Here is a 19224-nt window from a genome sequence, read left to right as displayed (position 1 = left end):
CGGAGGCGGATCCGTTAATTTTCGTTTTTGGCGGATGCCAACTGTCCGCCAACAACGGAAGTGTGAAACAGGCCTTAGATAAAAGTCATCTGCACCCACCAAATTTGTCAGGATCTGACGACCATCTAATGTACATACGTACATGGAGGCCTCCTGACTCTCCCCTGATGATGTCAGGGAGTAGAAGGATCAGGTGATAAATTTCAATGGATGATCCTTTAGTTCTCTGGGGAGATAAGCTTCTACAAGGGGAACAGAGAAGCCTGGCTCTCTCATAGAGAACACAGGAACACTCGGCTTGGCTGAGCATGGAAGAGTTGAAAAATATAGCTGTTGGCTTCAAGGGTTTGTCCTCTTTTAGAAGTCCACTGGTCCAAGACTGAGTCTCTTCTGCTGCTCTCAGTGTCTGTTTTTGGTTGCAGAGCTGATGTCATATCGAAAGCACTGCAGATCTGCCCACTGAGAAGGAGCGTGTCACAGCTCACTGATTGTCTGCAGCAGTCATGACACACTGACAGCGCGGCTGCCAATTATGGACACCAGAAGCAGCACCAGAGACTCAGTGTTTGACCCAGCGAGGTCAAACAAGTTTGCATTTTTTTATATAATAACCAGATTTTTTGAAAGGGACAACCTCTTAAGTCTTCTGGAGCTTACTCAATGGACAGTGCAGTGACCGTTCGTGTGTCCTTCTGTAGACCACTGGACATGATTAAAGCTGGCCATGGTGGTACCAAATGTTGTACCCACACTGATCTGGCATTGATGTCTTATCCTAAATTGATCGCAACAGCATAATTTGCCGATGATATGACACTGATTGGTCTCATCAGGGGAAATGCTGAAGTCTTGTATCGGAGTGAGGTGGAAAGAATATGTGACTGGTGTAAAACCAATAATCTTGTACTCAACACTAAAAAAACTGCTGAGATGGTTGTGGATTTTAGGAAAGATCAACATGAGATACTTCCAATCTACATCCATGACGCAGTGGTTCTTAGGTTCTTAGGGTCACAGAGACAAAATTCCTTGGTGTGATCATCTCTCATGATCTTAAATGGGGGAAAAATGTGGATGCTGCTATAAGAAAAGCACAACAGAGGATGTTCTTCCTGCGTCAGCTGAAAAGATATGGTTTGTCTAAGAATCTGCTGATCTTATTCTTTAATGCTGTCATCAGATCTGTGATTTGTTCCTCTCTGATAGTCTGGTATGGGGGAGCCACTGCGCATGACAAACTCTGCTTACAAAGGACTTTCAGAACAGCAGAGAGAATTATAGGTTCCCCCCTGCCAAAAATCCAGGATCTTTATGATAAGAGTATTCGATCCCACGCATTGAAAATTTCATCCGATCCCTCTCACCCGGGACACTCCTCATTCCAACTACTCCCTTCAGGACGTCGCTTCAGAGTCCCCAAATGCAGCACCAACCGCCATATGAACAGCTTCTATCCACTCTCTGTTCAACAATTAAATCGTCATGTGTAGACTATATACTGTATCTGTCTTGTTAGATGTTACTTGTTGTATCTGTTGTTACAGTCATATGCAAAAGTTTGGGCACCCCTATTAATGTTAACCTTTTTTCTTTATAACAATTTTGGTTTTTGCAACAGCTATTTCAGTTTCATATATCTAATAACTGATGGACTCAGCTATATTTCTGGATTCAAATGAGGTTTATTGTACTAACAGAAAATGTGCAATCTGCATTTAAACAAAATTTGACCAGTGCAAAAGTATGGGCACCCTTATCATTTTCTTGATTTGAACACTCCTAACTACTTTTTACTGACTTCCTGAAGCACTAAATTGGTTTTGTAACCTCATTGAGCTCTGAACTTCATAGCCAGGTGTATCAAATCATGAGAAAAGGTATTTAAGGTGGCCACTTGCAAGTAGTTCTCCTATTTGATTCTCCTATGAAGAGTGGCATCATGGGCTCCTCAAAACAACTCTCAAATGATCTGAAAACAAAGATTATTCAACATAGCTTTTCAGGGGAAGGATACAAAAAGTGTCTCAGAGTTTTAACCTGTCAGTTTCCACTGTGAGGAACATAGTAAGGAAATGGAAGAACACAGGTACAGTTCTTGTTAAGCCCTGAAGTGGCAGGCCAAGAAAAATATCAGAAAGGCAGAGAAGAAGAATGGTGAGAACAGTCAAGGACAATCCACAGACCACCTCCAAAGACCTGCAGCATCATCTTGTTGCAGATGGTGTCACTGTGCATCAGTCAACAATACAGCGCACTTTGCACAAGGAGAAGCTGTATGGGAGAGTGATGCGAAAGAAGCCGTTTCTGCAAGCACACCACAAATAGAGTCGCCTGAGGTATGCAAAAGCACATTTGGACAAGCCAGTTACATTTTGGAAGAAGGTCCTGTGGACTGATGAAACAAAGATTGAGTTGTTTGGTCATACAAAAAGGCGTTATGCATGGAGGCTAAAAAACACAGCATTCCAAGAAAAACACTTGCTACCCACAGTAAAATTTGGTGGAGGTTCCATCATGCTTTGGGGCTGTGTGGCCAATGCCGGCACTGGGAATCTTGTTAAAGTTGAGGGTCGCATGGATTCAACTCAGTATCAGCAGATTCTTGACAATAATGTGCAAGAATCAGTGACTAAGTTGAAGTTACGCAGGGGATGGATATTTCAGCAAGACAATGATCCAAAACACCGCTCCAAATCTACTCAGGCATTCATGCAGAGGAACAATTACAATGTTCTGGAATGGCCATCCCAGTCCCCAGACCTGAATATCATTGAACATCTGTGGGATGATTTGAAGCGGGCTGTCCATGCTCGGCGACCATCAAACTTAACTGAACTGGAATTGTTTTGTAAACAGGAATGGTCACAAATACCTTCATCCAGGATCCAGGAACTCATTAATAGCTACAGGAAGCGACTAGAGGCTGTTATTTTTGCAAAAGGAGGATCTACGAAATATTAATGTCACTTCTATGTTGAGGTGCCCATACTTTTGCACCGGTCAAATTTTGTTTAAATGCAGATTGCACATTTTCCGTTAAACCTCATTTGAATCCAGAAATATAACTGAGTCCATCAGTTATTAGATATATGAAACTGAAAAAGCTGTTGCAAAAACCAAAATTGTTATAAAGAAAAAAGGTTAACATTAATAGGGGTGCCCAAACTTTAACATATGACTGTATATATTATGTTGCCTCTTTGCCACAAAGAATTACTTGTATATATGTAATATGTACTTGGCGATAATAAATTTGATTTGATTTGATTTGATTTTGATTTTGAAATCTCATAGCAATCATCAATGTCTGAATGCATCAAATCAATTCTTCTCTGGTAACCATCTGTTGTATGTTCATCTTTGAGATCTTTTGACAACAAGCTGGACAACAGCTTTCAATGACTACCACCAGAGTTCTCAATGCATTGTCTAAAAATAGGCTGCAATACTGAGGCGAAACTGGAAGCTTGAGTGCACCAATGAAAAATCTGTAAAGGGCTATAGGTAGTATTTGTGTTCTCCATCAGGCTCATTAAGCATCAGGATTCAGGAACCTAGAAGTGAATGCAACCTATGCAGACCCTCAGAGGTTGACACAGACTCAATGTGGCGCCTCTTTGCAGACCCTCAGGGGTGGACACAGACTAAATCTGGCACCTCTTGAAGACCCTCAGGGGTGGACACAGACTAAATCAGGCGCCTCTTTGAAGATCCTCAGGGGTGGACACAGAATAAATTTGGTGCCTCTTTGAAGACCCTCAAGGGTTAACACAGACTAAGTGTGGCACCTCTTTGAAGACCCTCAGGGGTGGACACAGACTAAATATAGTGCCTCTTTGAAGACTCTCGGGGTGGACACAGACTAAATCTGGCGCTTCTTTGAAGACCCTCAGGGGCGTACACAGAATAAATCTAGCGCCTCTTTGAAGACCCTCAGGGACGGACACAGATTAAACCTAGCGCCTCTTTGAAGATTCTCAGGGGTGGACACAGACTAAATGTGGCTCCTCTTTGAAGACCCTCAGGGGTGAACACAGACAAAATGCAGTGCCTCTTTGAAGACCCTCAGGGGTGGACACAGACTAAATGTAGTGCCTCTTTGAAGACCCACAGGGGCCGACACAGAATAAATCTAGCGCCTCTTTGAAGACCCTCAGGGGTAGACACAGACTAAATCTGGTGCCTCTTTGAAGACCCTCAGGGGTGGACACAGACTAAATGTGGCTCCTCTTTGAAGACCCTCAGGGGTGGACAGACTAAATGTAGTGCCTCTTTGAAGACCCTCAGGAGTGGACAGACTAAATGTAGTGCCTCTTTGAAGACCCTCAGGGGTGGACAGACTAAATGTAGTGCCTCTTTGAAGACCCTCAGGAGTGGACACAGACTAAATGTAGTGCCTCTTTGCAGACCCACAGGGGTGGACACAGATTAAAGTTTGCACCACTTTGAGAACAGGTCTTTTTCAGTCCAGTGACAGAAGCCACTTACTGCTTTGGAGGCAGAGGTGGTCCTCTTACCTCTTGGTCTTCTGTCTGAGTGCGCTAATCGTAAGTCAGCCCATGCACCCCCAATAGCTAAGCTCTTGCTGAAATATGTGTTATATAACCTAAATGCCAGACAAAGCTTACTATGCAGCCCTCTCCTGTTCTCACACGCCTTACAGTAATGCTTCCTAGAAAGAGATAGTTGTAATATGGGAACGTCAAGGCCTGAAATGCATTTTTAAAGAAATCTTTTGTTCTACATTAATGCACTCATGAAAAAAGAGATGGTTTGCAAATGATCAAGCTGTAATTTACAGTGAAAGTGTAAGCATGCAAGACAGACATTTTCAGCAACGTCACTCTTCTAATCTGTTTCATAGTACACAGTGGATCAGAGTGGGGATCAGTGTGCAGTTTCGGGAGTGGCTATGTGGAGGATTGTAAGATTAGCAAGGAGAAGTCAAGGGTGCAGGACAGGTTTGTACCATAATGAGTCTGGTAGTATCCTAATATTTGCCTTTATTAGCCTGAATAAATTGCTGTCCAAAGGGAAATATCTTAAAGGGAATCTGTCACCAGGTTTTAGCTTCCTAATCTGACAGCAGCATAATGTAGGTGCAGTGACCTGGATTCCAGCGACATGTCACTTACTGGTCTGCTTAGTGTAGTTTTTATAAAGTCATTGTTTTATCAGCAGGAGAATATCGCCAGAGGAATAGTAAGCTTGCTGCCAGGTAGTCAAACCACACCCCCACCACTGATTGGTAGCTTTATGCCTATGCAAAATGTACACAGAAAGCCACCAATCGGGGTGGGGGTGGGGTTATATAGAGCTCAGCATTAGAGAACTGCAGCAAATAAAACAGTTTTTAATTAAAACTGCAAGACCCGGTAAAGTAAGTGATGCATCTCTTGAATCAGGGTCTTTGCCCCTACTCTACCATTCTCTCAGATTGAGATTCTTTACAATAATCTATTTATTTTTTGGTGTATTGTATATTTAGGGTGCACTAGGGTCATTGAGGGCAAGCCGACGATGAGTTGGGGTGCCATATTGCAATATTAGGGCGCCAACCTCCGCGGCAAGGTAGGGTAAGTTATAGGCCTGAATAGGGCTAGATTACCTACCTCACCCTCAACATATCCCTAATGTGAGATGCCCCACAGCCATTTTTAATGAAACTGTTGTATATGGTTGTAGTCTTTTTTTTAAACAGTCTTTTCTGTAGCCAAGAAGTCCCCAAGCTCAGATTCTTGGCTCAGGAACTTACGATTTTAGTAGTTTTGGGCTTACAGCTATAATACTGAAACCTTCTAAGTCTAAATTGAGCCAGCTGGCACCTTGGTGACTTCTCCACACATTCCCAACCATTGGTAGGTACACCACAGGGGTCTACATGCCATGACTGTTGGGTGTGCTCACACGGTGCAGCATACTGTATAGGTGGCATTAGCTTTCGAAAGCTGACTTGTGAATGCCCCCCATGCTTATACATGAATGCTCAGTTCAGCTCAATGTTGATGAGTTGTCAACAAGGAGACAGGTCAATTGGCTTATCTACTTTGAAATCAAAGGATTGGGCATGTTGAAAATCAACATGTCCATTCTTTTTCTTCTCATCATCTGTCAAATGAACATTGGTCTAACAGCAAATTGTCAGGTTCAGGTTGAGTCAATTTTAGCCCAATGTATAGGCCACCATACAATGACCATAGTCTTGGAAGTAAGGCTATGTGAAACCCATTTCGGACACATTTGAACACATAACAAAATCTCATAATGGCCAGGTAAAAAATAACAATTCGAAATTCTGAAAAAGGGAAACACTGAACCAAGTAAAACTTACCAGTGCTTGGGTTCAGTGTGAAAAACCCTTGATTATTTCCACTGGAGAAATGGAAGGAAAGTTTGCCAGCTGAAACCAGATCTGCATCGGTAGCATTTAGTTGAAGGATGGAGACATTCGGAGCAGAGTTTTCCAGTACGGAAGCATAGTATACAGCCTTGGATAGCTGAGGAATGTTATCGTTGACATCTGCAACTTCGATGTAGACTTCAGCCACAGCAGACAGAGGAGAGGAACCCAAGTCTGTAGCACAGATGGTCAACCAGTAGCGTGATGCAGACTCCCGGTCTAGAGGAACCACTGACCGAATTAACCCTGAAAGATGCATCAAAGGTTACTGGTTAGTTCACTCATTACAGAAGACAGAATTACAAAGAGATTGACATCAAAGAACTTTAAATAGGGTTTTCTATCCATTAGATGGCAGCTGGGGCTGTAACTATTCTGCCACACCTGAAAATTTTTTTAATTACCTTACTCATATTTATTCTAAAACAGCTGATCTCACTGCAAAGCTGTGCCTAATTAAAACTAACACAATAAAGCAGTGCTGAGCTTTGTCTCATTACAAACACATCTGCAGCTTCAGCACTCTTCTTATAGTGCTGACAGTTGAGCTGTTGTCCCCTCCCTCCACAATGGCTACCTGTGAGAGAAGCTGAAGAAGTGTTACTTGTAATCAGGCACAGCTCTGCAGCGGCGCAAAACAGCACTGGAAAAGGAGAGCTACAAATGCAGATGTGTTTTTAATGAATGAGGCAAAGCTTAGCTCTGCTGTACCTCCCCCCCAAAAGTGGCTGCTTGTGAGATGGAAGCTGAAGAAGTGTTAGTTATAATAACACGCAGGTTTGCAACTATATTGAGAAACAAAGAGACCTTGCCAAGAAAAGTTTACTGCATGGTATGTATTTTTCTACTTTATTTTTCCAATGGTCGATACATGCCACAATGAAATACAATGAAATTACACTTTCATTATAACTCACCTGTCTCTTCATCTATGATGAAAACTGAAAGGTCTGTTCCATCCTTTATGGAATAATGTATGTCACCGTCCTTTCCTTTATCTTCATCCTGAGCCGTGATTGAAAGGACTTGTGTCCCAGGTGGTGAGTTTTCCAACACTGACCCAGTAAAGACGAAAGTTTTAAATACAGGTGGTTGTAGATTTTCATTTACATCCAGCACTTCCACCTCCACATGACATACAGAAGAATGTGAGAATGGGTGTCCGTCATCGGTAGCTCTAACAGTCAAATTGTAGAAGGTTTTAGTCTCAAAGTCAAGTTCTTTCTCTAATATCAAAGCTCCCGTTAACTTTTCCACGTTAAATATCCCTTGCTCATCGTTAATAAGGGAATACAATACATCTCCATTAGGTCCAGAGTCAGAGTCCTGAGCATCGACAAAGTACAAAACAGTTCCTACAGGAATGTCCTCTGCAATTTTCACGTTGGCCGTTAATGGACGGCAATATGGGGCATTGTCATTGACGTCTTCCAATGTTATAATCACGTCAGTGACCGAAAAAAGTTGCCTGTCTTTCTTCGATTGATCTCTCGCCTCCACTTTGAGTCTATATTTTGGAACTATCTCCCTGTCCAACATGCTCTTAACTGTTATGCCACCTGTGACAGTGTCAATGGTGAACTTATCAGTTGGTGTTAGAAGTGAATACCTTACACGGCCATTGTCCTCTTTGTCAACATCATCTGCCTTTACTTTAACAACAACACTACCAATCTTAGAATCCTCTCTTACCATTACGCAGTATCCTGATGAAGGAAACTTTGGTTCATTATCATTTACATCCAACACGTTAATAGCTAGAATTTTCCAAGAAGATTTTTGAGGCGTTCCAAGGTCATAAACTGTAATATTAAGAATATATGAACTTGTGGATTCATGGTCCAAAGGTGATGAGACATAAAGATCTCCAGTCTCCATATTGATGTCAAAGCACCCATCATCACTTCCATCAGATATGGCATAGACTAGTTTGCCATTAAAACCAGTATCCAGGTCAATAGCAGTCAATGAAGCAATGGAAAAATTGACAACTGTATCCTCAGCCACGTCGATAGATCCTGGAAAATTGTCATCAAATTGAGGTACATGATTATTTATCAGATGATTGTTAAAAGATGTATCCTCCTCGAAATCCAGTTTTTCAGATTGAAAGCCGAAGGAATTTTTCATATTTTCCATTATTTTGTCAACCACACCAGTTTCTTCACAATGGACATATTTGGGGGACCCTTCATTTAATATTGTGATATTGATAAATGTGGGCACAGCTTCATTTTCTCCATCGCTAGCAGTGACAACTAAGGAGAGATGATGGTCTGATGATGACAGGTCATACAAGTCCCCCCTGATAGTGATTTCTCCAGATGTGGGGTCTAATCGGAACTTTTTTAGCTCATTGCCAGATAAAATCTGATATTGTACGGTCTGAAGTTCATCTACATCCACCGCCGAGAGTTCTACCACCTTCTCCCCAATAGACATGTCTCTTGTGATGCTTATGTTGCAGTTGACCTTCTCAAAAATTGGGGCATTGTCATTCAGGTTGTTCATGTTAACAGAAACGTAAACTTCAGTTTGTCTACGATAAGGTGAGCCTAAATCGGATGCCCAGACTTTCAGATTATATAGCCTTTGATTCATCTCATAGTCAAGTACCCTACTATTAGAAATGACTCCTGATATTGGGTCAATTACAAAAGGAGAAGATTTTGGACTAAGTAGCTTGTAGTTTATCTTGCCATTGTTCCCCTTGTCTACATCAGTTGCAGAAACTTTTAATATCTTTGTTCCAATGGGAGAATTTTCATTGAAAGTTCCCTCATATTTAGACTGAGTAAATATAGGGGCGTGATTATTACAGTCTATAAGGTCAACAATAACCGTAGTGGAGACTTGGCCGTCAAGTGCCGTAACTTCTAATCGGAACTGGGATTGTTCTTTAATATCCATACGTTTACTGGTAAATATCAAACCACTTTTGCTTATAAGTCGGAAACTATCTGTCGACGTTTTCATATAATATCCACCCAACGGAGCTGCAGGGTTAATTTTAACGGTAGCCACGTGACTACCAGGTGGGGAGCATTCATCAATCTGGACTTTATAGATATCCTGTTCAAATCTTGCAATGGCATATCTCCATGGAGGGATGTAAATTGTTTTGAGGGGGGAATAAACTGGTGGTTTGCTCTTGTCTTTGGCTTTAAGACTTAAATTAAAGCCTTGCGAGTGCTCCAGCCAGTTGATCTGTGCAGTGGACACCACAGTAAATTCATTTTTCCCAACGTAGGACCTTAAAACTTTGAAGTAACCAAAGGAATCTCCATCTACAATCTCAACAGAATCAATACTACACCCTGGATCTAAGTAGTCCATGACCACAGTGGCATAAAGGAGCCTCTCAGATGAATCAGCCAAGGCCGTTGTAACCGATGAGATGAAAGGAGGTTTCCTCAGAGCTGGTTGCACTGATACTTCCAATGAAGCTACATTCCCAAATCCATTACCCTCTGAAATTTTTCTCATACGGTCAACAGCTAAAATTTCCAGTTTGTGATGACTTATTTTGGTTGCATTCAAGTGTCCAATTAGCATGACTATACCACTTGTTGGATGGATACTGAAGAATGTGGACTTGGCGTTGAAAGTATAGTAAAACATAGCATTCTGACCCAAATCGGCATCTGTAGCACTTATCTTACCAAGGATAGTTTTAAGAGGAGCATCTTCATTAATCGTAAATTTGTACAATGTTGTTGAGAAGAGAGGTTTTAGATCATTCATATCTAAAATTTGGATGGTAACTTTAGTCCGAGCTTCATAATTTAAGGATTTCTCAGAGGCGTGAATGATGAGCTGATAATTGTCTTTAACTTCCCTATTTAATAGGGCTGTATTGCCACTCCTTATCCTAATACGTAAAAAGCAGAAATCCCCAACCACTATTTCCTCCGTTTTAAAAAGTCCAGCTGGGTCTTCCGATACAATCCTATACTTTACTGTCCATTGAGGATCCTTCAAGTAAACGCCCATCTTTACATGACTAAGTACATAGGTCTTAGGAGCAGAATTTTCATGGATGGTTGTGTGATACCAACTTTGAGTGAAACTCAAAGAAGAATCTTCATTGCTGGGTCTCTGTTCGCTAGTTGTGTAATGAAGCAGCAATATTACAATAACCAGGACTTCTTGGGTGGTGGCAGTAAAACCAAACATTGTGTGATGTCTCCCTAGAAAAACAACAAAGACAATTTATAAGTCAAAATGTAGTCTCAATATGTTATCAAACGTCAAATATAATATTGCATTGATGAATATAACTCGTCGGTTTCTTTTCTGAGAAGAGGATCAGTCTCGCTTGGCAACCAAGACCGCAAGCTATATTAATTTTGTCTATCCACCTGATGAGAACCATACCAAATCAACCAAGTGGTAAATGTCGGATGCCTAAAATGAATGTATGCACATGGATTCCTCATAATTTCAGTACATACTGTAGTAATCTACTCACAGTTCTTTGTCCAGTTGCAACCTAGATTGCACATGTTGTACATGATAAAACAAAAATAACAGGGTAAGTATCCACAAAGAGTTAAAATATGTAAAATTTTTAATGCCAAAAGCTAAAAATAAAAGAAGAAACAAAACAACGAGAAGGCTCACGTACAGAAAACCTGTGGACTTTTTCAGAATTGGGAAATCAGCCAAGAAACACCCTAATTGTGGTTTTACTTCCACAATGTAAATAGGAGAATGTTTAATAAATCTGTTTTCCTTATAATCCGGCTTCTAGATGTTCCAAACTGTAATTTTAGAAACTATTAAGAAATTTTGTTTTAAACTTTGGGCAAAGATTATAGATGGTGGAATTGATTATGAAGAACAGGTCCAGCAGCTAGGTCAGAAGTTTGTGGCCCCCGGACGGGAGCTCTTTTAACCTCTCGTTCTTTTATATCCATAGGTTTACTGGTAAATAACAACCACTTTTGCGTATAAGTCAAAAATTATCTGTCAAAGTTTTCATATAATATCCACCCAATGGAGATGCAGGGTTAATTGTAACGATAGCCACCTGATGAAAACCTTACCATCTCAGGGATTTTGGCCCACCCCTCCATAAGAAGAATTTCAAGGTCCTGGAGAGGCCTAGCCAGTCTCCAGACCTGAACCCAACAGAAAATCTTTGGAGGGAGCTGAAGCTCAATGTTGCCCAGCGACAGCCCCGAAACCTGAAACATCTGGAGAAGATCTGGATGGAGGAAGGGGCCAATATCCCTGCTGCAGTGTGTGCAAACTTGGTCAAGAACTATCAGAACTATCGAAAATGTCTGACCTCTGTAATTGCAAGCAAAAGGTTTCTGTGCCAAGTATTAAGTTCTGTATTACATTGTATAAAATACTTATTTCATGCACAAAAAATGTAATTTAGTTATGTAAAAATCATACAATGGGATTTTCTGGATTTTATTTTTATATTCTGGCTCTCACAGTTGAAGTGTACCTAAAAAATTACAGACTTCTCTATTCTTTGTAGGTGGGAAAAGTTGCAAATTCGACAGTGTATCAAATACTTATTTTACCCACTGTATATATATATATATATATATATACACAGTTGTGGCCAAAAGTATTGACACCCCTGCAATTTTGTCAGATAATACTCAGTTTCTTCCTGAAAATGAATGCAATCACAAATTCTTTGGTATTATTATCTTCATTTAATTTGTCTTAAATGAAAAAACACAAAGGAGAATGAAGCAAAAAGCAAAACATTGATCATTTCACACAAAACTCCAAAAATGGGCCAGATAAAAGTATTGGCACCCTCAGCCTAATACTTGGTTGCACAACCTTTAGCCAAAATAACTGCGACCAACCGCTTCCGGTAACCATCAATGAGTTTCTTACAATGCTCTGCTGGAATTTTAGACCATTCTTCTTTGGCAAACTGCTCCAGGTCCCTGATATTTGAAGGGTGCCTTCTCCAAACTGCCATTTTTAGATCTCACCACAGGTGTTCTATGGGATTCAGATCTGGACTCATTGCTGGCCACCTTAGAAGTCTCCAGTGCTTTCTCTCAAACCATTTCCTAGTGCTTTTTGAAGTGTGTTTTGGGTCATTGTCCTGCTGGAAGACCCATGACCTCTGAGGGAGACCCAGCTTTCTCACACTGGGCCCTACATTATGCTGCAAAATTTGTTGGTAGTCTTCAGACTCCATAATGCCATGCACACGGTCAAGCAGTCCAGTGCCAGAGGCAGCAAAGCAACCCCAAAACATCAGGGAACCTCCGCCATGTTTGACTGTAGGGACATGTTTTTTTCTTTGAATGCCTCTTTTTTTCTCCTGTAAACTCTATGTTGATGCCTTTGCCCAAAAAGCTCTACTTTTGTCTCATCTGACCAGAGAACATTCTTCCAAAACGTTTTAGGCTTTTTCAGGTAAGTTTTGGCAAACTCCAGCCTGGCTTTTTTATGTCTCGGGGTAAGAAGTGGAGTCTTCCTGGGTCTCCTACCATACAGTCCTTTTTCATTCAGACGCCGACGGATAGTACGGGTTGACACTGTTGCACCCTCGGACTGCAGGGCAGCTTGAACTTGTTTGGATGTTAGTCGAGGTTCTTTATCCAACATCCGCACAATCTTGCGTTGAAATCTCTTGTCAATTTTTCTTTTCCGTCCACATCTAGGGAGGTTAGCCACAGTGCCATGGGCTTTAAACTTCTTGATGACACTGCGCACGGTAGACACAGGAACATTCAGGTCTTTGGAGATGGACTTGTAGCCTTGAGATTGTTCATGCTTCCTCACAATTTGGTTTCTCAAGTCCTCAGACAGTTCTTTGGTCTTCTTTCTTTTCTCCATGCTCAATGTGGTACACACAAGGACACAGGACAGAGGTTGAGTCAACTTTAATCCATGTCAACTGGCTGCAAGTGTGATTTAGTTATTGCCAACACCTGTTAGGTGTCACAGGTAAGTTACAGGTGCTGTTAATTACACAAATTAGAGAAGCATCACATGATTTTTCGAACAGTGCCAATACTTTTGTCCACCCTCTTTTTTATGTTTGGTGTGGAATTATATGAAAATTTGGCTTTAGGACAATTCCTTTTGTGTTTTTTTCATTTAAGGCAAATTAAATGAAGATAATAATAACAAAGAATTTGTGTTTGCAATAATTTTCAGGAATAAACTGAGTATTATCTGACAAAATTGCAGGGGTGTCAATACTTTTGGCCACAAGTGTATATATATATATATATACACACAAACATCTGGATGCATGTTGCACACGTGTATCCAAGACGCAGGTTTGCTGTTATGTTTTTACTTCTCTTATATTTTATTATGCTTCTTTACAGAGAGCCAACATATTCCGTAGCGCTTTTCAGACATTACCTGAAACCAAGTGAGCTTTGCGAAGTATGAAAAGCCTGAATAGTTAAACAATATGTCTATAGGAAGCAAATAGCGGATGTATGCTTTCATCTACTTCATGTGACTAAAACGCATCAAAGCAAAAAATATGACTTCCCTTTCTTAAGCAAACATTCAGCTATTTGCTTTTCCCTGTCCTGCCTATAAGACACCTGTGTATCAGATTTGTGTTAGAATATTCGTGTCAGTAGATACTGTGATGCCACATGGTACATAAAATGAGGCAGAGAAATTGTACACCATTCGTTTAAAAAAATCCAGCTAAAAAAATTTAGTTACAGGAAAATACCTTGTAAAAATCACTGAACTGCCCTAATTCTGCCACTGTTTTCCATTTTGCTTTGCGTCACTTCATTGCATAGATATTAAAATTAGTTTCTTCTGGAGCTCAATATGTGAAATCTCTGCTGGGAGTTCAACTGGGGGTTTCTTCACAGTCTTCTTTGGAGGCTTGCCCTTTTAACTTCACCCATCCAGATGCTGCCAACTAATGCTTGGCAACTGATCTAGCGGTCTATCAGTCTCAGACATTGCTGAGCTGTAATTGGCAGCATTGGGGTGGGGGAGTTAAAAGTACATGCCCCCAGAGAAGACTCTGTGGAAATGCCCAGTTGGAGTGCTGAGCAGAAATTTCACATACTTTGCTCTTAAAGAAACAAATGTGAATAATATATGCAATGGAGGGAAGCAGCTCTGTTGTGAGTTCATTTTCTGGTCCACCAGTTGTGAGTTCTCCTTCCAGGCTCCCTCTGGTGGTAACAGGAGGTAGTGAGGCTGATTTAATCAGTAGAGATCTGCCACCTGATAATGAGGATGACGATTGGACCTCAGGAATCTCAGATTGGATTTAAGACAGCCTACGCCCTACTCTGGTGCTGGTGATTCCTTCTGCTTGTCAGGTCTTGGTTCTCAGCTCTGTTCCAGTCAGCTCAAGCTAAGTTTCTCTGCTAATTTTCACACTTAATTTGTTGTTCTATTCAGTTTTTTGTGTGGTCAGCCAGCCCCGGCTGGGACTGTGCTGAATTTCCACTCTTATTTATCTGTATTTGCCAATTTGCTTTTTGTCCCTTATTAGATTGGCCTCTTTTTGCTCTGTCTGAGAACATTTCAGAGTGCTGATATAGTGGGAGAAGTCTAGTGACTTCAGGGGTTAATTTTGTTTTCAGAAGTGTTGGACATTATTTTGAAGGGTTTTGGACAGATTGCAGACAGTGTCTTTCCTTTCCTCTCCTTTCTAGTTAGTTTGGGCCCCATCATTTGCTCAGCCTATTTTCCTGCCTGTGTTTGTGTTTTCATCTTGTTTCACCATCAATACATGTGTGGGGGCTGTCTATTCCTTTGGGGTGTGCTCTGGGGCAGTTAGTTTTCCCCTTTTCTTGCTTTAGACTTATTTAGTCCTCCGGCCGTGACGAGGCGTCTAGGTTCATCATAGGTACGCTCCACGGCTGCTGCTAGTTGTGTGGTTAGGATCAGGGATCTGCAATCTGCATAGTTACCAACCTCTCTGGTTTTTCTGGGCTTAGCATGTTTAGGTTTTTTCCTCCTCGGTGACCCATTCATAACACAGCTCAATGCGAAAAACAGCAGCAGAGTTAGGGTAGCTCAGGGATTTGTACAAGGTAAACATTTTCGACCAAGTGACAGGTCATCTTTTCTGTCTAAAAGGATAGCAAAATATGTGGTAAGGTTCCATTCTGGGTCACATTTAATGTGGCATTTGGCAGAAACCGTGGACAAGGTATTTATCTGGCACATTACATGAAGGTGGGCGTCCTGGCTGGGTGTGTGGATTTATGATATGAGGGCACTACGTCCCTTGCAGGCCGTATGTTACCAATTACTTGGCTGGATGGCCAGTACCAGATGTTAAACAGTTCAATGAGGGAGACCACCAGTCAAAAATAAACTTTTTTACTGAACGATGACTTGGTTTGGGTTATATACAGTAGGTAGCGGGTACACAACTTTCTGAACGTTTCCTTCACATTATGGAGCATTTTTTAACATGCAGTTCCCATTCCTTCCTCTTTACTCGCTTGTTATCTATCTTCACTGTTCCTCTCTACTTCACCACAGCCCAGTTCAGTACTACCATGAAGTTAACAAGAATCCTATTCCCAACCCACAGTTCTGCATCTTCTTTCCCATCAAGGGAACTTTGCTGTCAATATGACTGGTATTTAACTTCTCTACTGAAGTTATAGAACTCCCACAATTTGGCACTCTCTCTTTTCATCTCGATTCTTCGGTCCCATCATGGGACAGAACGGTAAACTCTGGCTGCAATACTAGGCATCCTTTCTTCGGACCCATCTCCGATTAACCACTCTGTTCTTCCTTCGGTTCTTCTTTTTGCTTCGGTTCATGCTAAACACCATATGGGTCTCCCCTCACTTCAGGATACCCATGTCATGCGGCACTGCTACTGGCTAGACATTAGGTCTACTTCAGATGCACATTAGGCCCTATCTGATGCCTTGACAGGAAACTGTCTCTGTCCCTTCAACTTATTCCTCCCCACTCTGGGCTAGTCCCAAACATTAACTCTAACTCTCCAGAAAACAACACCATTAACACATGTCACAATTCACATTTCACAATACAATGATACACTTGTTCTTCAAGGGGGAACGTGGGCAGTATGTCCATCTCCTTACACACGAGTGCTAGAGAGGTGCCACAATGGGTCGGTTTTTGGCTTTGTTCTTTGGCTGAAAATATGTTGTATTTTAAGAGATTTTAGCGATTTCAGATCCACTCAAGGATCTTGCACCTGGATACAGCAAAACTTTATTGCATGAGCCACCCTTACGAGTATACCGTCATGACATACTAACCCAATGTACTGACATTTTCTGGTTCCCTTTCTGTGTTCTGCTTCCATGCTGATTATTGTAAAATGCTAGGTCTAACCAAAAACTTTTCATTTCTTCTTCCATATAAGCTCATGCCCCTCAAATACGAATCAGTAATAAATACTTGTAATATTGGGATTTGGTTGATATTAATTCTCACGGCTTTGGACGTCACTCATGGATGTCTCAGAATCACCAAAGCAGTCATGAAATTAATTGACTTGTTCAGTCTGTCACTGCCCGTCATTTACAATGACACATGTCAGCTCGTTGTTCACTGGAGTGTGGTGCGTGTTTGTCTTTCCCACTGCCCACAGCATAGACATCCCACGTCGGATCATTATGTGATTGCTACCAGCAGCCGGAGGAATGAAGTTTCCCCAAAACATCCTGTTTGCCATTGAGAGAAGAGCCTGGCTGTGGGTGGCTTGTGCACACAACTGGTGGGATAGAAAGGATAAAGAGCCAGGAAGATGAACAAGACCTTCATTGTGTGAACTGGATTATTAATAGAAACCTACCCTTGGTGGCTGTGGTGAACCCTTGATAACTTTGTCAAACGTTTCTTCATTATAGCACCTTAGATACAAAAAATACACAACAGCCACACCAAGACTGTCTTGTAACAAGTTTTACGCAATTAATCTAGGATTTACTAAGGATAGATTATACATGAATGATCACTGAGGGTGTTACTACTGCAACCTCGCAAATCAATAAAATGGGTGTCCCAAGTACCTAATTGCACAATTCGTCAGTACCGTAGATCTTACATGCAGTATCCATGTTCCACTCAAAACTTTTTCTCACTGTAATCTTGTGGTGAAGCAAAATGTGGACTTAAGATCACTACGCTAATTATTGGTGAAGGTCAAGGGAGTGGGATCCCCAGAAATCATAGATATTTGGTGGGAGTGACTTTACTGATTTTAGTGATGAACTTGATGAAAGTTATATATAATTGTTAGCAGTTGCATAACTTGATAATCAGGTCTTCTTTTATCTTATCATTGTTCGCAGCCCACCTTTGCGCAGGACCCATGCCCAGTTCTGGCAAGTCCAGTTTCCTTCACTAGCACTTCCTGGTCTGGCCTACAAGTTACCTCAGCCTCAAACTTTTTCTTTGCTGTCTCTGTGTTCCCACAAATCCACAATTCACCTTTCTGGGCTCCTGGTCGTATCCATTGCAGCGAGCCCTCTTCTCTAATTGCTCCACTTCCCAGGGTATCAATAATCCAAAAATGACACTTTAGTCCTGTTACAGACTTGCTACTCCTTCCTTTCAGATGTCCAATATGCGATCTTTGCTTCTGCTTCTCAGTCTCATTGCAAAACCAACAAACTACCAACCATCTCTCCTGCCACTGTAGAATTGGCTAATTGCTAACCATTCCCTGCCCAGGTGAATTGCACTAACAAATGTCCTACTATAAAACTGCCTAACAGTCAGTTACATATTGTCATACAATTTAGCACAAGACTGGCAATAACAGGGGAATGTCAGCAATCTTCCACTCCTTTGCAGGTCAAAGAAGGATCAGGCTGTTGGATTTCAACATGCTTGATACTTTTGCTTTGATAATGATGATTAGCCTGTGTCTGGCAGTGGCCTACTCCCCTCTCCTAATTTGTAATACAAACATGTAAGGCTCACCTAATTATGGAATGTCAATGTGACGCTAGTCACTACTCATGGACAGACCGTGAGGTAGAAAACTCATACGTTTCGGGGTCAGTACCAAGAGAGTATGCAGATAACCAAGGGAAAAAGTCAAAGGCGTAAGTTAGGTCATGTCGAAGGGTCAAAATACCAGAAGATAGCGGATCAAGCAAAAGAAAAAGACAAAGGGATAGTCAAAACACAGTCCAAAGGATCAGGCAGTAGAAGACCAAAACTCAGAACAGCAGAATCAGGCAAACACCAGGAAGCACAAACTACGTCTGGCAGGGATCAGGGACAGACAGATCAGTGAAGTAACTTGGACAAGCTCCAGGACACAGAACACCTGGAGAAAGTCCAGCACCTCCCAATCACAGATTGGACAACCAAGCTCAGCACATCCATTGCAAGATTGGACAGCCAAGCTGTCAATCAAAACACTGACAATTCAGCATGACCCAGTTTCCATAGGACAGCAAAACAATCACTCACTGAGCGGAGGCATCGTGACACTCAGGAGCAACAGATGATACTTGGTATGGATAGAGTAATGTTCCCGTCATGGTGAGTGCTAACGATGCTTGTTTCAAAGATTAAGTCATGGAGAAGGTGCAGTGAGACTGTGAATCCCACATTAAATGCCACCAACGTATTTCTTTTTAGGATTCTTTCCAAAGTTTCAATATTCATGATAGAAAAAAGGCTTATGTACACTAATTTGATGGAAGCCTTCGATATTATTCTCTAATTTTACTCCTTATTTCTTTTCGGTCCTCACATATTTACTTTAAACCCTCCATAGCTGTCTGGTACAAGGTTACACTAAGCCAAAAGGTTAGAAAAATGCAGATGGCCTCTGATATACAAGAGATAGAAGCTTATCTTTCCTGAGATCAGATCAGGTGTTG

The 19224-nt window shown here is 41.4% G+C and overlaps 1 protein-coding gene across 1 annotated transcript in view; it reads right to left on the bottom strand.

Annotated features, from left to right (window-relative positions):
* Positions 1-19224, bottom strand: part of FAT2 (FAT atypical cadherin 2) — a 94775-nt gene that overhangs the window by 48683 nt on the left and 26868 nt on the right. Inside the window, exons 2-3 of the mRNA XM_073567931.1 lie at positions 7318-10590; positions 6332-6646 (exon numbers count right to left, since the gene is read on the bottom strand). Coding sequence (XP_073424032.1) covers positions 6332-6646; positions 7318-10576 — 3574 coding nt within the window. The 5' untranslated portion in view covers positions 10577-10590. The remainder of the gene's footprint in view (positions 1-6331; positions 6647-7317; positions 10591-19224) is intronic.

The sequence above is a fragment of the Dendrobates tinctorius genome, unplaced genomic scaffold (genome assembly GCF_039654945.1).
Source record: "Dendrobates tinctorius isolate UK_male_01 unplaced genomic scaffold, ASM3965494v1 ptg000020l, whole genome shotgun sequence".
Lineage (NCBI taxonomy): Eukaryota > Metazoa > Chordata > Amphibia > Anura > Dendrobatidae > Dendrobates > Dendrobates tinctorius.
Note: the sequence above shows the minus strand (reverse complement) of the source record. Positions and strands in the feature narration are given on the sequence as shown.